This window comes from Desmodus rotundus, chromosome 12 (genome assembly GCF_022682495.2).
Source record: "Desmodus rotundus isolate HL8 chromosome 12, HLdesRot8A.1, whole genome shotgun sequence".
Classification (NCBI taxonomy): domain Eukaryota; kingdom Metazoa; phylum Chordata; class Mammalia; order Chiroptera; family Phyllostomidae; genus Desmodus; species Desmodus rotundus.
The window spans coordinates 68,909,808-68,936,837 of NC_071398.1; the positions used below are offsets into that span (position 1 = coordinate 68,909,808).

Consider the following 27,030-nt stretch of genomic DNA (forward strand, 5'->3'; position numbering starts at 1 on the left):
CAACCAAGGAGTTAAAGAAGAAACATTCATCCAGGCCGGTAGGAGGGGCAGAGACAAACAGCAAGGCATGGAGAGGACTCAGGCAAGGTGGCAGCTGGAGGACCATGGCAGGCAAGGAAGCAGCCGGTGGACCATACAGTCCCACATTTGTGTGGGGATAAACCGGGAGGAACAACTGGGGAGCAAGACAGACTAAGCCACCCAGGGTTCCAGCGCAGGGAAATAAAGCCTCAAAACCTCTGGCTGTAAAAACCTGTGGCGGTTGCAGTGGTGGGAAAAACTGCCAGTCTCACAGGAGAGTTCATTGGCGAGACCCACAGGGCCCTAGAACATACACAAACCACCCACCCGGGCATCAGCACCAGAAGGGCCAAATTTGCTTGTGGGTAGTGGGGGAAGTGACTGAAAAGCAGGGTGAGCAGGTGGCATTCTTCCCTCTCTGACCCTTCCCCCACATACAGTACCATATCCCAGTTAAGTTGATTGCCCCCTGGCAAATACCTAAGGCTCCTCCCCTTACTACGTAACAGGTGTGCTGAGACAAAAAAAAATATGGCCCTAATGAAAGAACAGCTCAAAGCTCCAAAACTAGAACTAAGCGATGAAGAGATAGCCAACCTATGAGATGCACAGTTCAAAACACTGGTAATCAGGTTGCTCACGGAAATGGTTCAGTATGTCACAAAATAGAGGAAGAATTGAGGGCTATACAAAGTAAATAAAGGAAAATGCACAGGGAACCAACAGTGATGAAAGCAAACTGGGACTCAAATCAACAATTTGGAGCAGAAGGAAGAAATAAAAATCCAACCAGAATAGAATGAAGAAAGAAGAATTCAAAAAAATGAGGAGAGGCTTAGGAACCTCTGAGACAATTTTAAATGTTCCAACATCTGAATTATAGGGGAGCCAGGAGGAGAAGAGGAAGAGCAAGAAATTGAAAACTTATTTGAACAAATAATGAAGGAGAACTTCCCCAATCTGGTGAAGGAAATACACTTCCAGGAAGTCCAGGAAGCTCAGAAAGTCCCAAAGAAGTTGGACCCAAGGAGGAACACACCAAGGCACAAAATAATTACATTACCCAAGATTAATGACAAAGAGAGAATCTTAAAAGCAGCAGGAGAAAAGGAGACAGTTACCTACAAAGGAGTTCCCATAAGACTATCTATCATCTGATTTCTCAAAAGAAACCTCACAGGCAAGAAGGGGCTGGAAAGAAGTATTTGAAGTCATGAAAGGCAAGGACCTACATCCAAAGTTACTCTATCCAGCAAAGCTATCATTTAGAATGGAAGGGCAGAAAAAGTGCTTCCCAGATAAAGTCAAGTTAAAGGAGTTCATCATCACCAATCGCTTATTATATGAAATGTTAAAGGCACTTATCTAAGAAAAAGAAGATACAAAATACGAACAGTAAAATGACAACAAACTCACAGCTATCAACCACCAAACCTAAAACAAAAACAAAAACAAACTAAGCAACCAACTAGAACAGGAACAGAATCAGAGAAATGAAGATCACATGGAGGATTATCAGCAGGGAGGAGGAAGGGGGAGAATGGGGGAAAAGGTACAGGGAATAAGAAGTGTAAATGGTATGTACAAAATAGGCAGGAGGAGGTTAAGAATAGTATGGGAAATGGAGAATCCAAAGAAGTTATATGTGTGACCCATGGACATAAACTAAGGTGGGGGAATGCTGGTGGGAGGGCAGGTACAGAGCTGACAGGAACAAAGGGGAGAAAAATGGGACAACTGTAACAGCATAATCAAGAATACATATTTTTTAAAAAGAGAAATAAAAGGCTCTCAGTTGGTTTTTCAATACAAACTTTTCAGGCCAGAAGGAATTGGCATGAAATATTCTAAGTAATAAAAAGTAAGGATGTACAACAAAGACTACTTTACCCAGTGAGGTTATCATTTAAAATGAATTGAGAAATAAAGAGCTTCCCAGACAAGAAAAAGCTATAGGAGTCAAATACCACCAAACCAGTATTACAAGAAATGTTAAAGGGTCTTCTTTAAGAAGAAGAAAAAAACAAAAATTATGAATAATAAATGGTCATAAAAAAGAATGAAACCTTACCATTTATCATAGCATGGATGGACCTAGTGGGCATTAGCCTAAGTGAAATAAATCAGTTAGAGAAAGACAAATACCATATAATTCCACTTATAAGTGAAACCTAAAGAACAATATAAACAAATAAAACAGAAACAGACTCGTATATGCAGAGAACAGGCTGATGGTTTGCAGAGGGGAAAGGGATTGGGGGACTAGGTGAAAAAGGTAGAGGGATTGAGAAGTACAGGATGGCAGTTACAAAACTGGTAATGTTTTGTAATAGTTATGGTAATGGAAAATAGTCATGTAATAGTTAATAGTCATGGTAATGGAAAATAACATGTAAGGATACAGTCAGGAAGAGTGTGCTAACTATGCATGGTGTCAGCTGGGTACTGCAGATATCAGGGGGGAAACTGTAAAGAACATGATTGTCCAACCACTATGCTGTATACCTGAAACTACAGTGGGACCTCGGTTCTCAAACTTCATTTGTTCTGGAAGGCTGTTTAAGAAGTGATTTATCCGAAAACTGAATTATACAGGTGACGGATCATCTAGTTATCAGCACAAAAGTGGTGTTGGGTAGAGAACTGAAGTTTTGCTCAACAACTGAGACATTTTTTCCATGCATAACTTGATCAAGAACCAAATTGTTCAAGATGGGAGACGTTCAAGAACTCAGGTTTCACTGTGATACAAAATAATACTGAATGTGGCCCTGGCCAGGGATTTCACTTTGTGCACTATGTAAAATAGAAAATGTGGCCAAAGCACCATTTCATACTCACTGAAAACAATCTTCAAATGAAAAGCCCCAGTTAGGTTCCTGGCTGGATAGCTCAGTTGGTTAGAGCATTGTCCCGATACGCCAAAATTGTGGGTTTGGTACTTGGTCAGGGCACATACGAGAATCAACCAGTGAAGGCATAAATAAGTGGAACTACAAATTGATGTCTTGATGTCTCTCTCTCTATCTCTCCCCCTCTCTCTTTTCCTTCCTCTCTCTCTCTCTAAAATCAATAGATAGCCCTGACTGGTGTGGCTTGGTGGGTTAGGCATCATCTGGCAAACTGAGGGATCAGTGGTTCGATTCCTGGCCAGGGCACATGCCTGGGTTGTGGTCTAGGTCCCCAGCTGGGGGTGTGCGAGAGGCAACCCGTCAATAATGTTTCTCTCACACACAATGTTTCTCTGCCTCTTTTTCTCCCTCCCTTCCCTTCTCTCTAAAAATAAATAAAATTAAATTAGAAAAATTAAATCAATAAATAAAAATGTTGAATATAAACTGTGATTGAAAAAATTTAATTAAAAACATGTTTTTAAAGCTTTGAAACCTGACATTGACCTCACCTCCATTTCGGGAATTGGGAGGACTCTACCATCAGCTTACCTAGAGTTTCTAAAAATTTTTCAGCTGCCTTAACATCAGCACTCAGACTCACCACTCACTTTCACATTAATGAATAATGATTCTTAAATCCTTTAAATAAGCCAGAGCTAGTAGTACACTTAACATCTCAATTGGGCCCAGCCTTTTCTTTCAACATTGCAAATAAACTTTTTGCTTTGGCTGTGATGGTCATGGTGCTAAAAGGCACAAAGTGTGTGTGGTCTTTAGTCCAGGCCATTCGACATTTCTCCATGCTAATATTGGCCCTTCTCGGATTTTTGTTATTTTTTTCTTGTTTTGTTTTGTTAATATATTTTATTGATTATGCTATTAAAGTTGTGCCATTTCCCCCCTTCACTCCACTCCATCCTTCACACCCCCTCCCTCCCACATTCCCCCCCATAGTTCATGTCCATGGGTCATACATATAAGTTCTTTGGCTTCTACATTTCCTATACTATTCTTACCCTACCCCTGTCTATTTTCTACCTACCATTTATGCTACTTGTTCTCTGTACCTTTCCCCCATCTCTCCCTCTCCCACTCCCCTGTTGATAACCCTCCATGTGATCTCCATTACTGTGATTCTGTTCCTGTTCTAGTTGTTTACTTAGTTTGCTTTTGTTTTTGTTTTAGGTGTGGTTGTTAATAACTGTGAGTTTGCTGTCATTTTTACTGTTCATATTTTTCATCTTCTTTTTCTTAGATAAATCCCTTTAACATTTCATATAATAAGAGCTTGGTGATGATGAACTCCTTTAACTTGACTTTATCTGAGAAGCACTTTATCTGCCCTTCCATTCTAAGTGAAAGCTTTGCCGGATAGAGCAATTTTGGATGTAGGTCCTTGCCTTTCATGACTTCAAATACTTCTTTCCAGTCCCTTCTTGACTGTAAGGTCTCTTGAGAAATCAGCTGACAGTCTTATGGGAACTCCTTTGTAGGTAACTGTCTCCTTTTGTCTTGCTACTTCTAAGATTCTCTCCTTCTGTTTCATCTTGGGGAATGTAATTATGATGTGCCTTAGTGTGTTCCTCCTTGGGTCCAGCTTCTTTGGGACTCTCTGAGCTTCCTGGACTTCCTGGAAGTGTATTTCCTTCACCAGATTGGGGAAGTTCTCCTTCATTATTTGTTCACACCCCCTCCCTCCCACATTCCCCCCCTATAAAATTGAAATAAGAAATTGAAATAAGTTTTCAATTTCTTGCTCTTCCTCTTCTTCTGGCACCCCTATAATTCGGATGTTGGAATGTTTCAAGATGTCCTAGAGGTTCCTAAGCCTCTCCCCATTTTTTTTGAATTCTTGTTTCTTCATTCTTTTGTGGTTGGATATTTCTTTCTTCCTTCTCGTTCACACCGTTGATTTGAGTTCCAGTTTCCTTCACATAATTATTGGTTCCCTGTACATTTTCCTTTGTTTCTCTTAGCATAGCCTTCATTTTTTCATCTAATTTGTGACCAATTCAACCAATTCTGTGAGCTTCCTGATTACCAGTGTTTTGAACTGTGCATCTGATAGGTTGGCTATCTCTTCGTGGCTTAGTTGTATTTTTTCTGGAGCTTTAATCTGTTCTTTCATTTGGGCTTTTTTTTTTTTAATTTTTTTAATTTTTATTTTTTTTTTGGTCTTGGCGTGCCTGTTGTGTAAAGGGGCAGAGCCTTAGATGTTCACCAGGGCAGAGTAACACTGGTCACTGAGCTGTGACCCTGTATGTGGGGGAGGGGCCGAGAGGGAACAATGGCGCTTGCTCCACTCTCTGCAGGATTTCAGTCACTCCCTCTGCTACCCACAATCAAATTGGGCCCCAGGGGGTGGGCTTGTGGACACTCTAGGCCCCTGTGGGTCTCTCCAACAAATTCTCCTGCAAGGCTGGGAGTTTCTCCTGCTGCCGCCTCAACCCCCATGGGTGTTTTCAATCAGAGGTTTGAGGCTTTATTTCCCTGTGCTGGAGCCCTGGGTTGCGCGGTCTGCTTCGCTCCCCGGCCGTTCCTCCCGGTTTATCTATGCACAAATGTGGGGCCGCAGGGTCTGCCAGCCACCACCTTGTGAGGTCTGCTAGCTGCAGCCTGGCCTGGCCCGTTCCACAATCCGCCACCTCCCTGGTCCACCAGCCCCTGCTGTCCATCTCTGCCCCTCCTACCAGTCTGGATGAAAGTTTCTTCTTTATCTCCTTGGTTGTTGGACTTCCATACAGTTCGATTTTCTGTTAGTTCTGGTTGTTTTTTGTTTTTAAATTGTCCTTCTTTTGGTTGTGCAAGGAGGCACAGTGTGTCTACCTACTCCTCCATCTTGGCCGGAAGCTCAAAATATCTGTTGTTTGTTTTTGAGTAGAGGAGAACTAGGAGACTAATTTGGTAATGCTAAAGAAGCTGAAGAGATAGACTGGGAAACTGATTGTGATGCTGTTGATATATAGTTCATCAGAATGGCAATGACAATCTTAAGCAGGTAGAAGCAAGGGGAATGGAAAGGGGAATTTATGCAAGAGATTTCTGGGTGGACATCCACAGGATCTGACAACTAGATGCAAAGTATGGAATCAAAAGTAACTAGGATGCCCAACTTAAATAAATCTGAATGCAGGTGATAAATTTAATCTTTGGGAGAGAATGAGGAGAAAGATGAGAGAGGGGCTAAAATGAAACTGGCAAACACAAGGGGTGAGCAATGGGCAGAGGAAGGAGCCATTAATTTAGTGGAGCTGATTAAGGATTTTGTGGTTAACAGAAGCAAAGGGAAAATAGTTTTAAGAAAGGTTGAGATGTAATAATAACTGACATCATCATCCAGCCTTTACTAAGGCAGGCAATATTCTAAATAAGCACTCTACATGCATTAACTCATTTAATAATTATAGCACCATTGAGAGGTTATGAAACATCCCTGAAGTTGCTGCTGGCAAGTGGCAGAATCTGAATCTGAGGAGTCAGGTTCTAAATGTCTTGCTTTCAAACCACACTATGTAATAGAAAAGTAAAACTTAGGGCTGTAATCAGTGCACTGGAATTGGCAATTAATGGATCGTTGGTGTCTTTTAAGAGGGTTTTTCCTCAGCACCTACAATAGTGCGCACCTATTTCACTGAGAAAAGAGAAGCAAATGAAGAGAATTTCTGCACATTCTCACCAACAAATCTACCAACCTACCTAAATCTTTACCTGGATTCTCCCTTTACCTTGCTGTTGCAAGAAAGGAACTATCTGGAGATCTATCACTTGATCCTAACCTATCCTACCTACTCAAGGAAATCAATCCATAAATTGTCCCATTTCTATCATGCATCAATATTTCCCCCAATGTATCATTTACATCAGCTACAATTATTTTCCATCTTGGGGAAAAAAATGATTCCACACTTCCTCCACCTTCAGCTCCATTTCTCTGTTCCCATTTTATTTTTTCCTAGTACTGGGAAAACAACAGGTGGGTGAGTGCACAGATGGGGTGGGGGGCACAGGTATGGAGTGCACAGGTGGAGGGTGCACGGGAGGTGGTGCGAAGGTGGGGTGGGGTTCACAGGTCTCCCATTTTATTCCTTGTAAAAAAGTTGTATATATGTGATATCTCCATTACTCTAATTCTCTCTAGAACCCTCTTCAATTACTTCACTACCTGCAAGCAGCTCTTATCAAACACCCCCAATGATCACCTTGTAGTCAAATCCAGTGGTCATTCCTCATGCAATGTGGTTTATCTGGACCTTAAAGCTGCCCCTCAACCTAGGGTCTCCATGAGCTGTACAGAACACCTGCCACCTACTGGAACCGGGAAGGTGACATAGAAGTTGGTGGTCCTTGTCCCAACACACACACCCCACCCTTTGGGGCTTATGTTCTAGTAGTGAGACTTCTAGGGGTACAAACCTATATCTTCAAGGTTTATATCTCATCATTCTCCAGTTGAATAGCATGAACCTCAAACTCATTCGCAGTGTTCTTAGATCCCGACATTTCCTTGGAAGATCTTCTGTTTCTCTCCAGTCGGTCTCTGCCTGCCCCCCAGCCTCCTCTCTAGGTCCTGGGGCATCTCCTCCAGCCTCTGCCTGCCCATTAGCCTCCTGTACAGGTTCTAAAGACTGCCTTCTTGCCTCCATCCGTCCCCCACCTTCCTCTCTAGAATCCAGGGCTTTCTGGGCTTCTTGCGTTGATGGGCTTTTAGCTAACAGAGACTGCCACCCAACATCTTGTGGCTCCAGTGACTCTTTGAGCTTTGAGTGCCTAGGAGCCTCTCCTGGAAGTTGTTGAGCTCTGCAGGGGTCATAAGCCCATCTCCATTCAGGTTCTGGGTCTCCAGGACCTTGTCCACTACCAGGACCACCAGTTTGGTGGTGGGAGAGTGAGCAGCTCCAGGGGCCAAAGGTGCTGTCAACATAGGTAACAGCTCCAGGACATTCAGCTGGGCACTCTGGTCATAGTCATGGAGGGCAAGGAGGTAGAGGAGAACTTGCTCCTGGCTTATGTGCTCCAGCTCCCCTTCCATCCTCTCTAGTCCCTTTATGTAGCTCTGGAAGAGTTGGAGCTGCTCCTGGCCTTATTGGAATGTGTTGGGCAGGGGCTCTGGCTGCACTTCAAGGATCAGCCTTGTGGTTTTACCCTTGGGAGTAGCCTGACCCAGGGGCATCATCATTATCAGCAGTAGCAGCAGTACTAACATTCTCATCATCAAAGGCAAAATCCTTCCTGGAACTGGAACAGTAACACCTTTCCTCTGGCAGTGTGGTGAGGCTCAGGCTGGGGGCTGGTTTTGGTGTCACTCAAAATTGTGCTGCCTGTGCCTCACTCCCAGTACACAGGTGGCTCCATGTCACCATCTAGGCTGCAGCTGCCACCCTGGCACCCACATATCATCAATAGGACCATATCACCCCATGGTTCTTGGGGGATGAAAAAATCTTAGGTATTACAATTGTTTGTGACCCTCTGGAGCTCAGCTTTACTCAACAAAATCTTATTTCTTGTTTTCCCATTTTCTTGGGTATGCCACAAGCAGCAATGGCATTGAATTCATGGAAGATACACAAAATGTGTCCAAGGCCAACACTACAAAATTATGGGAAAGATGGCTGTGGTTGGAGAACTTCAATTGCCCTATTTTGAAATCATAACACAGGAAATTGCCTACACATGACTATTGACTGCCACACTGCATATGACTTGGGCTGATCCTTGAAGTACAGCTGCAGCCCCTGCCCAACCCATTCCAATAAGGCCAGGAGCAGCTCCGACTTTAGCAGAGCTACATAAATGGACCAGAGAGGATGGAAGGGGAGCCGGAGCACATAGCCGGAAGCAGGTTCTCCTCTACCTCCTTGCGCTCCATGACTATGACCAGAGTGCCCAGCTGAATGTCCTGGAGCTGTTATCTATGTTGACAGCAAATAAAAATTTTGTATTTTATTATTCAATTCTACAAAAGTAATTCAATTCATCATTAACTATATCAAATGCTGAGAAGAAAAGATGTCAACAATATCTCAATGAGTATCTAGCAGCTGATAATTAATAAAAGTTCACTAAAACTTCTTTTTTTAATTGAATTTTTATTCCAAATGACTAAACTAGCCAGAAAGACAACAGCTAAAACTCAAAACAATTTGCATAACTGGAAATTAGTTGATTTGCAGGAGAGCAAACGGTGGGATGACAGCCTTGCCACTTCATAACAGTTATAACCAAGAAATCATTATAATAACCAATGTCTTTCTGATGTGCAGTGTTTATAGCAAATGACATAAAAAGAAAGAAATTAAGAAAGAAAAGAAAAAAAAAGACAAGGAACCCCTCCCCCCCACGAAATCCCAAACCTCAGAAATTAACATTCACTTAAGAACACAATGGTGAAGACTTTTGGTAGCAAAATTTTCACAATTCTTAAAATGGGAGTCTTCAAAAGTACTTCTTCAAATTCAAAAGCTAAAAAAAAATCAGAGGGAACAGTTATAGTGGCTTAGAAGAGCTGCCCCTTGCAATGGAGACCATCAGTCCTACTTCCAAAATGTGGTAACCAGTGAGCCTGACAAACTGAACAGAGAGGCCGACTGGCTGGCACTGATGTCACTGAATGTGCAAAACGATGTTGGATCACTTGTGAGTCCAAGCCAAAGCCCCAGCTATTGTTCCTCCTGACTGATGCTGAGGTTATCTTTCTGCACCTCGAGTTCCTCGGCACTATCAACAGATTGATGGCCATGTATTTGGTTTCATGGAACTGCAGCCAATGGATCTGTATGTAAAGATTCACCTCTGCACTTCTGCACAAGTATGGGATATTGCCCACTGTTTTCAGGTGGGCCCCCTGAGAATTAGGATACAGTTAGTACGTTTCTTCTTTAGCTTCAGTTGAAGGTGTACTCTGGTTAAATACATTTATAGTTGTTATAGGGATGCCCCAAATTTTATGAGGTTCCACACAAGAATTTTGACAATTCAAGGTAAGTCTCAGAGTAAGTCAATTAACCCTGACCAAAAATTTCCAGCCTGTCCATGAAATCAATGGCATCAACCATCACAGGCTCCACTGGGCCAGATGAAAAGTGTCCAAGAAGTGGGGTTTTTTTAGCATAAGTGATGGCATCAGCCAAAAGCTGTTTGCAGTCCAAGTTTGATTAAAGATAGAGGTGTCACTGAAGGAATTGCAGAGGATGAGGGAAAGGACCCTGGGAAATTTGTGAGTATATTCAGCAAATTTCTGGACCAAGAAGCCCCCAAAAGATGAATTTTATCCAATTGTAACAGTCCCAAAGTTTTATGAACCCATCACAGAATTCAAGATGAGCCCAATAAAATGGACATTACAAAGCTATAACTTGGTAACCCCGAACAGTCAAAGCCAAAGTCTGGTGGAAAAAAAACATCTGCGGTCCCACTCACTGGGGGAAGAGATATGAGGGAACACCTTATATTTCTGGGACCTGCATCATAGAGCGACCACTTCTTACTGTCTTCATCATCCACGATAATCTTCTTAAGGGAACTGTACTTCTGAACCAGTTACAATCAGGAGAGACTTTAATTTCCTCCATGGTTAGCTGAAAGGAAGGTTAACCTTGCCATGGCCACTTGAACACCCTTTTCCCTCCTCGCCAAGGCAGCTCTTCCCTCCAGTACAGGAGCCAGCAGGCCAGGGAGGGCGTTTGGGGAGGTGGCCGGGCCCTCACGGGGGCCAGCAGCCAGAGTGCTCAGGACTGGCAGGTGCAGAAGGCAGTGGGAGCACATTAAAACTTTTAAGATATTAATTTTTCAATTGTTTTAGTTTTGCTTGAAATGTTTTCTAAATTAAATATATTGGGATGGCATTGGTTAATAACATTATATAAGTTTCATGTGTATAATTCTATAATACATCATCAGTATATTGCATTGTGTGCCCACCACCATATATTTGACCCTCTTTATTCTCTCCATCCTCCCTCCACCCCCTTCCCACTACTGTTGTCTGTGTCTGAGTTTGTTTTCTTTGCTCATTTTTTGCTTTCTGCTTTACATCTCACATGAATGAAACTATAGTTTTTGTTCTTTTCCATCTTCTTCCCTTTAGCATGATACTCTCAGGATCCATCCATGTCGGAAATGGCAGTATTTCATCCTTTCTTACAGCTGAATAGTATTCCATTGTATATATGCACTACATCTTTATCCAATCATCCATCAGAGGACACTTAGGTTGTTTCCATGTCTTGGCACCATGAATAATGCTGCAGTGAACATAGAAGTACATAGATCTTTACAAATAAATGTTTTGGGTAGATACTCAGAAGCAGGATTGCTGGGTCATATGATAGCTCTACTCTTAATGTTTTGAGGAACCTCCCTGTTGTTTTCTATAGTGGCTGTACCAATTTACAATCCCATAGCAGTGTATACATGTGAGGGTTCATTTTCCTCCACATCTTCCTAATGCTTGTTATTTCTTGTCTTACTGATAATAGTCATTCCAACAAGTGTGCGGTGGTATCCCACTGTGGTTTTAATTTTCATTTCCCTTGTAGCTAATAAAGTTGAGCATCTTTTCATATATCTGTTGGCCATTTGTATGTGTTCTTGAAAAAAGTGTCTCTTCAGGTCCTCTGCCCATTTTTTAATTGGATTTTTTTGTTTCTTTTTGTTGTGAAAATATAAGTTTAGAATAATATTTTAAAATGTTTATATTGCTATTATTATGTTTATGTAAATTAATAATTTGCACATGTAATTTATGATTACAATTTGTATCAGTAAAGAAATTACTTTAGCTCTGGCTGGTGTAGCTCAGTGGATTGAGCGCGGGCCTGCAAACCAGGGAGGTTGCTGGTTCGATTCCCAGTCAGGGCACATGCCTGGGTTGTGGGCTGGGTCCCCAGTGAGGGGCGCGTGAGAGGCAACCACACATTGATGTTTCTCTCCCTCTCTTTCTCTTTCCCTTCCCCTCTCTCTAAAAATAAAAAAATAAAATCTTTAAAGAAAGAAATTACTCTCAAGGTTACTCAGCAAATATAGTTAGACAGTTAGGTTAAATATTAATAGTTTTAACACTTTTAAATATTTTGTTAATTTTGGTTGATTATTTTTTTTAAAGATTTTGTTTATTTATTTTTAGGGAGAGGGGAAGGGAGGGAGAAAGGGAAGGAGAGAAACACTCATCAACTTCCTCCCACACATACCCCCACCAGGGACCAAACACAAAACCCAGGCAGGATGACTCCCAACAAACTGAGCCACAATAGTCAGGGTGATTGATTAATTTTGAGAGAGAGAGAGAGAGAAAGAGAGAGAGAGAGAGAGAGAGAGAAACATTGACTTGCTGTTCCACTTATTTATGTATTCATTGGTTGATTCTTTTATGTGCCCCAACCAGGGACTGAACTCACAATCTAGGTATATGCCCTGACCAGGAATTGAACCTGAAACTTTTTCTTTTGGTGTATAGGATGACACTTCAACCAACTGCACCACCCAGCTAGGGCACATTTTTAATTTTTCACTTAAAGATTTTAGTCACTCTTAACTCTGCATTGAATAAAAAAAGTAAACTTCATGCTTACTCTTGTGTAAAGCATATATACATATATATATATGTATACACACACACACATATATATAAGATACATAAACAGACACAAAGTATATTGGTGGCATGAAACTTTTACAGGGGGTTGAGAGGATTAGGTAAAATATCTAAAAAGAAACTTCAGGGGCAACAATATGGAAAAAAGGGTTTTGAGAAACACTGTTCTAGGCCAAAAACCTTGGTGTCATACTTGACTCATTTGTTTTTCTTAAAATCTCCTTAAATCCATGAGCAATCCTTTTTGGCTCTACCTTCAAAATATATCCAGGATGTGACACAGCTTCTCGTTATCTTTTTTCTTACCATTTTGGTACAAACCACTCTCATTTCCTTGTTTGGATTATTCCAATAACCTCCTTAACTGGTGGCTCTGAAGTCAATTTTTTTCTTTTTCTTTTAATCTTTCTTTCTGTTTTTTTTTAACCAATACAAAAGTTTATTTAACAAAAGCTCTATGTGAAACTGTACATGACTCAATTTTTATGTTGTAGTAGAACAGGTGCTGTGGAGAGGGAACATGTGGAAACGCTTGATTTCTCTGGTGAACACAGCCATTCTTTATACTTGTCCCAACTCTTCTAACATGATACTATTTCCTTGTATTACCACCATTCCAGTATTGTTCTGCTGCCCACTAGTTGCCATCTCCACACATTCATTTATCCAAGATTCATAAAGGGATCAAATCTTCTTGTCCATAAAGTTTTTAACTTGGGAGGATGAGTTTTTCTTGTGGTGTCTACTCAGCGAGCTCAAACATACCTCCAAACAGTGTAGTTTATTTTCAACATAGCAACCAATGTGATCTTTTAAAAAGATCACCATGTAATTTTTCTGCTTAAAACTCCTGTGTTTAAGCTCTGGCTGGGTAGCTCAGTTGGTTAGAGAGTCATGCCAATACACCAAGGTTGTGGGTTCTATCCTGAGTCAGGGCACATATAAGAATCAATCAACAAAAGCACAAATAAGTAGAACAACAAATCAATGTTTCTCTCTCTCTCTCTTCCTCCCTCCCTCCCCTCTCTCTAAAATCAATAAATTTTAAAACAAAACAAAACAAAAAACTCCTTTGCTTAAAAGGGCTCCCCATCTCAGCATTAAAAGCTAAAGTACTGTCCCCTAGAGCAAGGGCTATAAAGGAAAGAATAAACAAATGGGACTACAACAAGTTAAAAAGCTTCTGAACAGCTAAACATCAGCAAAATGAAAAGGGAACCAACCATATGGGAAAATATATTTGCCAACTATACATTGGACAGGGGTTTGATCTTCAAATATATAAAGCACTCGCACGACTCCACACCAGGAAGACAAAGAATCCAATTCAAATATGGGCAAAGGACCTGAACAGACACTTCTCCAAGGAGGACATACAGAGGGCCCAGAGACATATGAAAAGATACTCAGCATCACTAGACATCAGAGAGATGCAAATTAAAATCACAATGAGATACCACTTCACACTGGTCAGAATGGCGATCATAAACAAATCAACAATCAACAAGTGCTGGTGAGGATGTGGAGAAAAGGGGACCCTAGTACTCTGTTGGTGGGAATGCAGACTGGTGCAGCCTCTGTAGAAAACAGCATGGAATTTCATCAGAAAACTAAAAATGCAACTGCCTTTGGACCTGGTGATTCCACTGCTGGGATTACATGCTAAGAATCCTGAAGCACCAATTCAAAAGAGCCTAAGCACCCCAATGTTCATAGCAGCACTATTTACAATGGCCAAGTGCTGGAAACAGCCTAAATGCTCACCAGTAAATGAGTGGATCAAAAGACTGTGGTCATTTACACAATGGAATACTACACAGCAGAAGCAAGGAACTCCTACCTCTCGCAACAGAATGGATGGGACCGGAGGGTATTATGCTAAGTGAAATAAGCCAGGAGGTGAAAGACAAATACCATATGACCTCACGTGTAAGTGGAACTTAATCAACAAAACAAACAAGCAAGCAAAATAGAACCAGAGACACAGAAATAAAGAACAGACCGGCCCTGGCTGGTGTGGCTCAGTGGATTGAGCATGTGCTGCAAACCAAAAGGTTGCTAGTTTAATTCCCAGTCAGGGCACATGCCGAGGTTGCAGGCCAGGTCCCTGCCAGTAGGGGGTGCGTGAGAAGCAACCACACATTAATATTTCTCTCTCCTTCCCTTCCCTCTCTCTGTAAATAAAATCTTAAAAAAAAAAGAACAAACTGACAGTGACCAGAGGGGAGGAGGCAGAGGGATAACGGGGAAAGACGGGGAAGGGTCAGATCAAGGAACATGAATATAAAGGATCCATGGACAAGGACAAGGGGAGAGGAGGACTGAATGTGGGAGAGGGGAGGTGGGCAGGGCAGGAGAGAGCAAATGGGGGGGGGGAGGGATGGGGATAACTGTAATTGAACAACAATAAAATTTTTTTTAAGAAGCTAAAGTACTACTTACAGTGGCCTGTAAGACCCTACATGAACTCTTTCCCTTCACCTCTTAGACCTCTACCACTTAACCCCTTTTTTACTCTTTTCCAGCCACACTGTCCTCCTTGTTCTTTCTCTAATATGTTAAGACATTCCTATTTTTAGGGCCTCTGCACTTGCTGTTCCTTCTACCAGCATGTTCTTCTCCCCCTTCCCCATATTTGCTTGGTTACCTTGTTCTCAACATTCATGTTAACAAGGAGAAAATTCTGAGATATCCTAAATTAAATTACATCAGGCCAGAGGGGGAAGGAAAAGAAAAAAAAGAGGTTAATCAGTTAATATCTACAGTGTAAAACCAACAAAAGATTGCTCACACTCAGTGTATTTTGGAACTATTAAATTAATTTCCAGGCGGTTATTTCCAGATTATCTAAAAAGATAAAATAGCCAGGCGCTCTTGAGCCTCAGGTGTCTCTGCTTCTTTACACACGAGCTTTACAGATTCTGTTGTGGACTCTGCTGCATCTATCCCAGCTTCACCTCCTCAAATCCCCTTTGTCTTTAGCTAAATTCTTCCAGAGGGATTTATTTCTTACTCCCCCGACTTGATGTGTTTAAAATATGCTTGCAAAACTCAAGGACGTTGGACATATCTTATCTAGTCATGTTGCTGGTGGTTTAGACTCTACACCCCAAGACCAGTCTTCTTTTTTGTATCAGTGGCCTAATAAACCCTTTTCAAAAAACTTTCAGCCCTGAAAGTTAAAATTTTTTTAACAAGAGCCAAGTGTCACTTTCTTCCAAAGACCTTCCTGATGCACCAAACCACCTTTCTTATGCTCATATACAGGATCACCCATACAATACCCTCTACCGCCCTTACCCTGCTTCATACTTCTTTACATAACTTATTACTACCCCTTGATACATGTTTGCTTACGGTCTGCTAACACAGAGCCCTAGAGTGAAGGAGGTTTTGTCTGTTTTGTTGTTACTCTCCAACATTTAGAACGGTTCATTTAACACGTTCGACATCTTTTTGTTCAATGAATGAATACTAGATACGAGCCTGACAAAAGTTTCCCTGCCTCAAGAAACATGAATCTACTGGGGAGACATGAAATAAATAAAATATAATAATTGCACGTGTTCAGTGGGTCACAGAAGCCTGCAAATCTGCCCAAAGGTTTTGCATCGCAGATGTGATAGAATGGTTAATCTAGGTTGTATAATGTATTGTGCAATTGTGAGATTGTGTCATAACTGGCGAAGGTGAGATATCCCACCTTTTAACCTTTCTTCGTATCGAAAACTTTACAGGGAAATTTTTGTTTCACTTCATTTACTTTCTCTTCCTATAATTCAAAGTCAAGTAGTTATGAATGGTATGGTCCAAGGGAAATATAGAAGACTGCTTGGTCTAGGAGCCTGCGTAGTGACTGGCTCACTGGAGCTGGCGCATGCGCATCAGCTACAGCACTGCAAGATGGCTGCTGGCCACTGTGTCGTGCGTCGGTTCCCCAAGGAATTAGTGCCTCGGCGGCTGCAGTCGCCAGAAAGTAACAGTGGCCGTTGAGTGGTGGACGTTTCCTGGCCCTGATGTGAGCTAGGTATCCTTAAGGGAGAGACTTCGCTACGAAGCAAAGGTGGGGCAGAGCGGTGAAGCCCCTTCCCCCAACCTCTCTTTAGTTTGACCAACTCCCTCCTCGTTCCCTCCCCGTTTTTCCTCCCAGCCCGCTACACGCGGATGTGCTGCGCACGCGCACAAATAATCAAAGCGCCTCCTTGGCCTTTGGGGCTTGCGGACTCCTGCGCGCGCTTCTCGTTCTTCTCCCTTGATTGGTCAGATTGCCCCGCCATCACGGCCTTCCTCTGCTTTCTAGGCTGAGAAGGAAGCGGGGGGCGGGGCTAAGCAGCGCGTGCGCGATACTGTTGCTGTCCCTTTGCTGCTGTTGCGTTGCAAAAAAAATCCTGACTAGGTAGCCTGGGCCTTTTCTGTGGTAGAGGATCTAAAGGGGAGAGAAAGATTACGGCAACCGAAGGGGCAGTCGGGTATTAAATTTAAGATATTAACACCCGCCCTAATAGGAGTGTGGTGATAGAAGTGGGGAAGGGCCTTAGCGTAGAGAGCCAAAGACTATAAAACCACTGGTTTGGGGGTCAGGCATTTTGAAGGGCTTTGCCCTGTTTCCTGCGAAATTATTTTCTGATTATTGACCGGTTTAAACACAACCCCCTGAACAATTCTGATAAACCTTAGAATCCCGCAGCCCCTCCTTGCAGCGTGTGGGAGCCACCAGCGTGCTCAGCAGCTGACCCGCCCGTCCTACCGTCAGAAGAGCCTAGCGCGTGCACCATTCCCTCCCCCTGACCTCCCTCCCCACCTACGGCTTTCACGCACTCGCAGTGATTGTTTTGCTCGCTCCCGCCGCCGTCGCCGCCGTCGCCGCCGTCGCCGCCGCCAGAGGAGCAGCAGCGCTAGTGCAAACCGGGAAGATGGCGGCCGGCGGCGGCGGAGGCAGCAGTAAGGCCTCCTCCTCGTCGGCCTCTTCGTCAGGGGCTCTGGAGTCCTCGTTGGATCGAAAATTCCAGTCGGTAACCAACACCATGGAATCTATTCAAGGCCTGTCGTCCTGGTGTATAGAGAACAAGAAACACCACACTACTATCGTCTACCATTGGATGAAGTGGCTCCGGAGATGTGAGTGTTGGGGGTGTTTAGGGGAAGGGAAGCTTGGGGAAATGGAAGGAAATAATCCCGGAATCGCTTGGGGTTTTCCTGTGGAGCCACCGTGTATCGTTGGGACTGTTCGTTCACACTAAAGCTGTGACCCGAGTGTTCCCAAACCCAGACTCCATTCCTAGCCAGCCTTTTCCTAAATTGCAGGAGGCTTAGCATTTCTTGGATATTTTAGCCACTGACTTGGTGTGACCTTGGGCCGTTGGCCCCGTATCTGTGGATTCCTACCTTATATCATTTCGGAGCCTTGTAAGGTTTTGTTGACTTACTGAACCTTTACGGAAATTGTCGCGTCCGTTTGTTTCTTAGATAGGCCTTGACGTGTTAATGATTTCTGGTTTTCCTTAAAACAGACAAGTTTTAAAAGTAGTAGATCCACCTATTTCGCTGGAATATGTTGGACCATCCTATTTTCTAAAGATCTAAACTTGTGATGTGTAATAAGAAGGGTTTTATTTGGATGAATGTTGAGTAACATGAGCTCCACTGAGAGCTGAGGCAACTACCTGCGGGGTTTTCCCTGTACCTGTGTTTGCCGCAATAAAATACAGACTTCTTGATACTGACCGGAAGCAACTGTAGTCCGTATCATCAATACTTTAAAAATCACTTGAAATACCGTTTTAAGGAATCTTTGGTTTCATAGGTAATAATCAAAACAAGAAACCAAGAAACGTGCTTTTTCCCTGCAACCCTTGTTAGCAGCAGAAAACAGCATCCGAATATTTGTCGACCAAAATGATGCCAGTGTCACCCAGTGGGAAAATAAAAAAAAGAAATACACTTTTTGAGTATATATAGTATCCTTTTCCCCCTAGTTACTACTGTTTTGTCTTTATTGGGGAGTTTTTTCTTCTGCCTTACTACAGAAAAGAGGTCTAGTAAACTGTCAGGAAGCATAGATTGTTTGCAAAAGATTTCATCTCTTATGAGGAAGTGTGGAGAAGTCACTTTTGCTTCTTCCTGAGAAGTTTAATCCTAAATCCAATAAATATAAAATATTTAACAAATATAAAATAAAAATAAAAATATTGGAATTTTAGGTCTTTCTTGCTTCCTGTCCATAGTTTGTCACCACTACTTATTCGATTTCTACCATTGCTTTTGTAGTATTTTGACTTGTGTTTACCTTTTAGAGAACAGATGGATAAAAAAACTTGCAAAATCGTAGGCCCCAAGCTTCAGATCATTTGTATATATAAAGTTATTGTTGAGAAAGACGTTTTTTGACTCTTTGAATGATATTTGCTGAAAGGGTTGTAGAACCAAGACAGGATTGATTACCTATATGTACCAATAGCAGATCGAAGTTACTTTTTTTCCAAGAGGTAAAATTATACCAATAGAACATACAGAATCAAATATAACAGTCATCAACATGTTAAGTATCTGCTATGTGCCCAGTCCTTGTCATTTACAGTATATCTATCTTGTTATACCTTAACCATAAGAAGTAGGTTTTTTAATCGTTGATTTACAGATGGGGACACTGAGGCTTAGAAACATTAAGTTGCTTAAGTTTACACAGTAAAATGGTGGCGTTAGGTTTTGACTCTACCATATTAGTTGATGATGGCCACATTTAACTTTGTAAAATGTTTTCAAGATTATTTTTAATGTACTTGGTACACCAGTGGTAGCAAGCAGCGCTTATGCGAGCCTGGGGACATATTTTTCTTAAAACATACTCTTCCTGTTTTAAAGCATTTATACTAAATTATGCAACTATTTAACATTTCCTATCTTTGGGCTCTGGTGCTTTAACACTATGGTTACATCATTTGCAAGGATAAGTTGGTTCTCATTTCTGCCTTTTGGGATTACAAATGACAATTATAATAATGAGAAACTAGAGCCAGAATTTTTCTGCCTCTGCTGTTGATATTGTGTCTGAATTTATTTCCCTTGTTAATATCTTAAAAGGGGAAAAAATATCGCTGTAGGAAGGCAATACTTCATTTGAAGTGCACGATATATAATTTATTTAATTAAATGCTTTTGTCTTTGTAAAAACCTGATTTTTCTCCCTCTTGGCCTAGTGCAGTGCAACTTTCTAAAATGGTTCAAGGTAATTTGTGGTAGGTTTGTATTTACAGTTGACCTTTGAACAATGTGGGGATTAGGAATGCCGACCCCTGAGCAGTCAAAAATCCTTGTATAACTTTTGACTATCCCAAAACTTTACTAATAGCCTACTGTTGATTGGAAGCCTTACTGGTTACATAGAAAGTCGATTAACACATTTTTTTGTGTTATATGTATTATATACTGTATTCTTACAATAAAGTAAGTTAGACAAAAAAATGTTAGGAAAATCATAAGGGCAAGAAAATACATTTACAGTTTTTATTGAAAAAAATCCACATATAAGACCCTCGCAGTTCAAACCCATGTTATTCGGTGGTCAGCTGTACATTTAGTGAATATCAACTATCTTGTAAGTAAAGCCTTTTGAGAGATATTCGGGAGAGTGGTGAAGGGCGCAATAAAAATAATTTATGCATTGCGACCTCATTTTTCATTTAATTTTATTATTTCTTTACAGTTAGAATTATTTTAGTTTGAGTTTGGTTTCTAAATCAGCTGTAGGCAAATTTGTGAGGTTGATATTTTTGGCAGTTTCAGCCTTTCTGTCCATTTTCCTGATGGCCACTTTTGTTTTTCTGTCTCTCTTCTGGCATCCATTATTTAGTAATTTTTATTTAGACCTCAGTGTGAATTTAAGTAACTATGTCAGTTCTTCCAGAGATATTTTCATTTTATCCTTTAACTTCGTCATGTGTAATAAGACACTTTTGTTCACTTTTAACGGTGATAACTTAAAGGCAAGTAGGCTTCTTGAAGTTCCATGGGTGGGTCATACTGATTTTATTCAAGTTTCTCTTAATTTGTTTGGATGAAGCATTCATTACCATCATTTTTAAAGTGATCTCTCTGTAGCATAAACAGATGCCATTCCTGTGCTTCAAAGTCCTCTAGTTGGCATTCCATTGCAGCGGGGATAAGATCTAAACAAGTTCCTGCACTGCTGCCTCTGAGACTTCTTCCAGTTGTCTTCCCATCTTTTAGATCCAAGCTCAAATATTACCTCCTTGAAAAGCCTTCCCTAATGACCTTATTTCAAGGGGTCTTTTTCAGTTGCTTTCTATCACATCACTTTATTTTCAGTGAATGAAATTACCTTGGTTTTTGTTCCCATGTTTATGGTCTGTCTACTCCCACTAGATGACAGGGCTATGTCTTTGCTGCTATATCCTCAAGCAGCTACAACAGTGGTTGGCACACAGCAGTCAGTAAATACTTGCCAACATAATTTAGTGAAATAATCAAGAACTTATATTGTTTTAATATCTGTTTACTAGAAGGAAATATTTATAATTTAGTGAAAGAAATAATATGGTTGTTGGCAGGTTCAAGATATGGCTCTGATAGGGACTTGATGTGCAATTTGACCAGAATATCATTTCTATACTTAATTTGTCCCTCTTGTTTTTAATGTAAAATGGGAATCAATATGGAAAAGTAGAACTAGACCTAGGTTCAGATCTTAATTCCATCACTAATACCTGGGTAACTCTATGCAGAGTACTTAAATTGTGAGCATCAATCCCTGATTTGTAAGTAGAGATAATTCCTTCTCATAGGATGTTGTCTAGATTTAAGAAGATAATGCATGCATTTTAACATAAGTCCTTGCGTATAGAAAACATTCAGATTATCATGTTGGTGATGATTATGCAGAAAAAGATAATCTTAAGATCCTAGGTATTCAGAATAAGTACAGCAGAACTTTGTTTTGGGTACAGTGATGGAAATCATATTCCCAGTCAGGGCAGATGAATTGGATCTGCCTCTCTGTAGTGAATTAGCGAGTGCTCTGAAGAACTAGCAGGACAAACTGGAAGATACCATGTTCATGGTGTCTCCGTGTTGTCTTGTTTCTAACCATTGAATGGTTGATCTGTTTTATAGGAGCTGCTATGAGAATTCAAGTGAGTTTTTGAAGAAAAAGGGGATATAGGGAAGTAGAATCATTAGTAGAACAGAATATCTGTTAAGATTTCCCTTGAGCTATTTTTGGTACAAACTTTATGTACAAGATTCAGAAAACTGATATTCCCCCTTTCTGATTATCCCACTTAACTCATTATCAATTTAATGGTCAGTCTCTTTTGTTCTATCCCCTCCTCCCCATTGGAAGCAAATTTCAGGGGTTTTTTTCCATAAGGGAGACTGTTAAATAAATATGGACTAGCATAAAAAACCTCTTTGTACAGGATTAATTTATTGTAGAGAATTTGTAAAGTGCAGTTACAATCATTGGCAGTGGTTTCTTAATTTGGGTCTTGGGATCCTTAGCTGAACCATGAAGATGGTGTTAAACAAAAATTTTAACTTGCATGGTGGAAAGAAAAGCCTTTTCAAAATAAAAAGTTTGCTCTTGCTGGTGTGGCTCAGTTGGTTGGAGTGTCGTCCCATACACCAAAAAGTTGGGGATTTGATTCCTGGTCAGGGCACATACCTCAGTTGCGGGTTGGATCTGCAGTAGAGGTATGTACAGAAGGCAACCAGTCGATGTTTCTCTCTTTCTCCCTTCCTCTCTTTAAAACTAATAAAACATTAAAAATGTAAGTAAATAAAATAAAGGTTGTTAAGCCATGGCTAGCCAAAAAGAAGACGGGTCTTGGGGCATGGAATCTAAACCGCCAGCAACATGTCGCTATCTCAGAAGTTTCCAAGGGTTTTTATATATCAGGTAGGGGGAAGAAAGGTGTAAATCATCTGAAAGAATATGCATTAGCTATAGGCAAAGGGATGGGAGAAGGGTGTGTGTGTGTGTGTGTGTGTGTGTGTGTGTGTGTGTGTGTAGCAGCTCTGGGATTAAGGGCAAAGCAAAAAGAAATGTCTCTTTTGTGGACTGGCTGTGGGCAGCAGAGGCTCCTGGAGTTTGAAGGATAATCTGCAGAAATAGCATCATCTGAAGTTCCAATAAACATAGAAGGAATTAGAGCAGTCTTTTGTTAGTTGGCCTTCAGCCATTAAAAGTCTTAACAGTTGTGTCTCTTTCTCTCACTCTCTGGCCTAATACTATAATTTAGAACATCCCAATTTTCTCCTTTGTCATTTTCAGCCGGACCAATAAGATGATAGTAATTTTATGGCTAATTTACAGCAAGTGCTTAGTATATGTCAGGCACTGTTCCAATCATTTTGCACACATTAATTCATTCCGTCCTCACAACTTAGTCAGTCTCCCTCACAAATGGCGATTATTATGGTCCCACTTTGTAGATGAGAAAACAGGCACTGAGAAGTTGAGTAATTTGCCCATGGTTACAGAGCTAGTAAGTGGTGGAGCGAGGATTCAACCCAGGGATCCTTGATTTACAGTGTTCACTCAGCCATTGCACTAGACGACCTGTCCTAGTCATAAAATATTTTCTGCAATGCGGAAAACCTTTGATAACCCGATTGATTATTCAAGATTAGGCCACACATGTTAACTAGATTGTTGAGATTTTAAATCTTAGTGTTACACTGTTTTGTTGTTTCTGTTTCTGCTTTCTGTGGTAAAACTGATTGTCTTCTGTAGATTTGAAGCTCTGATAGGCATTTATTATGTCTGTGATTAACAAAAAATGGAAAAACTAGTGAAACATGTTATTAATACTGTCTACCAGGCAGAAATCTCTGAATGTGAGGTATATTTAGGTTAAATGATAAATGCATTTGGTGGGGGGCAAAGATTTTTGGGGTACAACATTGGTCAATGGGGAGTGTAATCTGTTATATTTGATATTCCACAACTCTGAGGGTCTAAGACCATTTTCTGCAGCTTTAGCCTCTGAAATGTAGCTATTCCTTTAACTGTTTACTTTCTTCATAATCCATCCTTTGTCAGAGATATGTATGCTAGACACGTAGAGTATGACAGTACTGCCATAGGCATAAAGATTTTTAATCGCATATCGTTTGGGTACAAATGAGTAAAACAGGTGGACTAGAGACAGGTTTTTGAGCTGCAAGATGAATTTTGCTTATAAGTCCCTAGTTTACGTTCAGTTCTTTTAGCAAATATTTGTTGAATACCTACTGTGCCAGGCACTGTGGATAGAGCAGGTGAACAAAATGAAGAAAATTTTTTGCCTTCACTGAGCTTAAACTCTAATAAGGGGAGACAACAAATAAGTAAAATATTAAATATATTAGGAGGTAAGAATATTAGAAGTGCTGTAGAGAAATATAAAGCAAGTAAGGGGCACAGAGAGTGTTAATGGGTATTTTAAATTGGGTGATAAGAGAAAGCCTTACTGAGAAGGTGACATTTGAGCAAGAAAGTGAGGTATTAAGCAATACAGATATGAAAGTGTGAGAGAAGAATGTTCTAAGACAAAGAACAGAAAAATACAAAGATCTTGAGGTTAGAGTGTGCCTGGTAAGTTTAAGGAACAGCAAGAAAGCTTTCGTGGCTGGAAAGTGGTGAAAATGAGGACTAGCAGATGAACTCAGAGATTATGGTGGGGCAGATCACAAAGACTTTTATAGATACTGTAAGGACCTTGGCTGCTGTCCGGAATGAGATGGAAGCCATTTGAGTAGAGGAGTGATGTGAACTGATTTGTGTTTTTAAAAGGTCATTCTGGTTGCTGCAGAAGCACATATACCAGTTAGGTGGCTAGATAGTAATCCTGGGGTAACATATTGGTGGTTTAGACCAGGCTGTGGCCAGTGGAAGGGATAAGTAATTCAATTCTAGATCTCTTTTGAAGGTAGATCCTACTGGATTTCTGGATGGATTAAATATGGGGTAAGAGAAGAGGACAATAAAAAAATGACTTTTTTTGCCTGAATGATTAGAAAGAGTTGACAGTTACTGGTATGGGGAAGGCTGTTTAAGTGGGACAGGTTTTGGGAGGAAGATCAGAAATTTAGTTTTGAATATATTAGGTTTGGGTTGTCTACATTTAAAATAATCTTTATTGAGGTATAATTCACAAATGTAAACTTTGTTCACTTAACGTGTACAAGTCAATTGTTTTAGTGTATTCGCAGAGTTCTGCAGCAGTCCCCAGGGTGTTAGTTTAGTGTGTCTTTAGAGCTACCAGGCTGGAAGAGATCTACAGTCATGCGTCAGTTAATGGGGATACATTCTGAGAAATGCATTGTTAGGTGATTTTGTCATTGTTCAAACATCACAGAATGCACTTACACAAACTTAGATGGAATACTTACTACACATCTAGACTATACGATAGAGCCTGTTGCTCTTAGGTTACAAACCTGTACAGCATGTTACTGTACTGAATACTGTAGGCCACTGTAATGCATTGGTTAAGTATTTGTATATCTAAACATAGAAAAGGCACAGTAAAGATATGGTATAAAAATTGTACACCTATATAGGGCACTTAGGGTGAATGGAGCTTGTAGGACTGGAAGTTGCTCTGGGTGAGTGAGTGAGTGGTGCATGAATGTGAAGGCCTAGGACATTACACTACTGTGGACTTGATAAACACGGTGCACTTAGACTACACTAAATTTATAAAACAATACCAGATTAAATCAAGCACAAGAGAAAATGATGCAAGTAGACACTAAACACCAGCTGTATGAGGCTATTGCCGGTGTGACACAGCACACTGTTTTACAGCAAGCTTTTGTTTAATGAGTACACTCTTAACCATAAAAAGTATAGTATAGTAAATACATAAACCAGTAACAAGTTTGTTTATCACTTTCAAGTATTATGTACTGTACATAATTGTATATGCTATACTTTCATACAACTGCAGTGCAAGAGGTTTGTTTACACCAGCATCACCACAAAGGAGGAATGAGGACTATGTAGCACTATCATATTGTGATGGATATACCACTAGGCGATGGGAACATTTTAACTGCATTATAATCTTAGAGGACCACCTGTATGTGCAGGCTGTCGTTGCCGAAATATCATTACGTGGCGCATGGCTGCACTAGGGATTAAGTGTAGATGCAGAAATGTAGTAAGATAGAATAATAAGAGGAGATGAGAAGAGGTCAAGAGAAGGCTTTGAGGCATTCTGATATTTTATTTCATTTATTTACTTACTTTTAATTTAATTCTATTCTCACCCAAGTACATGCTTACCAATTCGGGGCAGGGGGAGACCTTGATGTGAGAGAAATATCAATTTCCTGTCTCATATGCACCCTGTCCTGGGACCGAACTCGCAACCCTAGGTATGTGCCTGATTAGAGATCCAACCTTCAGCCTTTTGGTTTATGGGCCAGTGCTCCAACCAGCTGAGCCACACCTGCCAGGGTGCATTCTGCTGTGTTAGATACATCATTCTACTTATTTGGTCTTATGTTCTTGGCTTAGGTTCTTTTTGAGATTCAAGGTAAGCTTTATCTCAGCTCCTCAAAGAAATAATGAATCTATTTTGATCTTTTTCATATTTCTACTTTTGATTTAGGCCTAATGGCACTTCTGGATTAGTTAGGCATTAGCTCTGTTATAATTCCCAGTTGTAACATTATTGCATAATCGGTCCTCCTCTCCCTTTCTTGTGGATACCTCCTAGATCACATTTAAAAAAAAAAAATCATTCTATTGTACTAGGTTCATTGAGATGAAGCTAGTATTTTCGATATTTCCTGACAATATTTAAAAACATGGGACTACTTTAATTATAGCTTATAATTATTGCAGTGGTATATACAAAATGAACCTTTTTACCAGTATTATGAGACTTCGAAAGCCGTTGTTTTGTTCTTCATTTAACTGCTTTGTCTCTCAAATGCAGAAGGGTGGTACTATATGCTTGACCCTAGGTGGGTTTATAGAGAAAGAACTCAGAGACCCTACTAAAATTTCTCAAAAACTTAATGCTATTGTACAAACCAGCTTGACTGAGTTTATCATTTTTTTGTCAAGGAAACAAAAAATAGTTGGTGTTTTGTTTAATTATAGAATACTGGAGAAACGCACATCTTGTAGAGGAACTGAGTTCCTCCTTTTGGAAAAAAGGCAAAAATTTCATCTGTGCTTTGGAGCATAAAGTTTTTCTGGCTAAGGTAAAGACAGTTTAAAAATACCTCATTGAAATAGAGGCCCTTTGATGAAAGAAATGAAAGATTAATATGCTAAATTTTGATTGTGGCCCTTATCTTTCCCTCATCTTTCTTCCTTCTCCCACTTACTCTTTAGTGAATAGTTTCACTTGGCTGTCACTGTATGGTGCTTTGGTACCCACTAGCAGAGAGAGTTTCTTTATTACTCTTTAGTTAAAGTTGCAGTGTTCAAGAGGAAAATATCTTTTAATGTTGGGAATTATAACGTTCCACGTTCAATTTTTAAAAAGACTAGAATAGGTACTGTGC

At 40.6% G+C, this 27,030-nt stretch overlaps 1 protein-coding gene and 2 pseudogenes across 7 annotated transcripts in view; 1 reads left to right on the forward strand and 2 right to left on the reverse strand.

The window, feature by feature from the left end:
• Positions 1–7,343: 7,343 nt before the first annotated feature.
• On the reverse strand, positions 7,344–8,784 carry LOC112313499 (cell growth regulator with EF hand domain protein 1-like; annotated as a pseudogene).
• Positions 8,785–9,349: 565 nt separating this feature from the next.
• LOC112314074 (maspardin pseudogene) lies at positions 9,350–10,715 on the reverse strand (annotated as a pseudogene).
• Positions 10,716–16,802: 6,087 nt separating this feature from the next.
• Positions 16,803–27,030, forward strand: part of RPRD2 (regulation of nuclear pre-mRNA domain containing 2) — a 90,368-nt gene continuing 80,140 nt past the window's right edge. For 3 of the 7 annotated variants that reach the window (XM_024570483.4, XM_024570485.4, XM_024570486.4), the window contains exon 1: positions 16,808–17,625. In XM_024570483.4, the coding sequence (XP_024426251.1) occupies positions 17,421–17,625 (205 nt within the window). In that variant the 5' untranslated portion in view covers positions 16,808–17,420. Of the gene's footprint in view, positions 17,626–27,030 lie in introns of all 7 variants that reach the window. The other 4 variants (XM_024570484.4, XM_045203702.3, XM_045203703.3 and 1 more) reach the window with 4 other exon arrangements.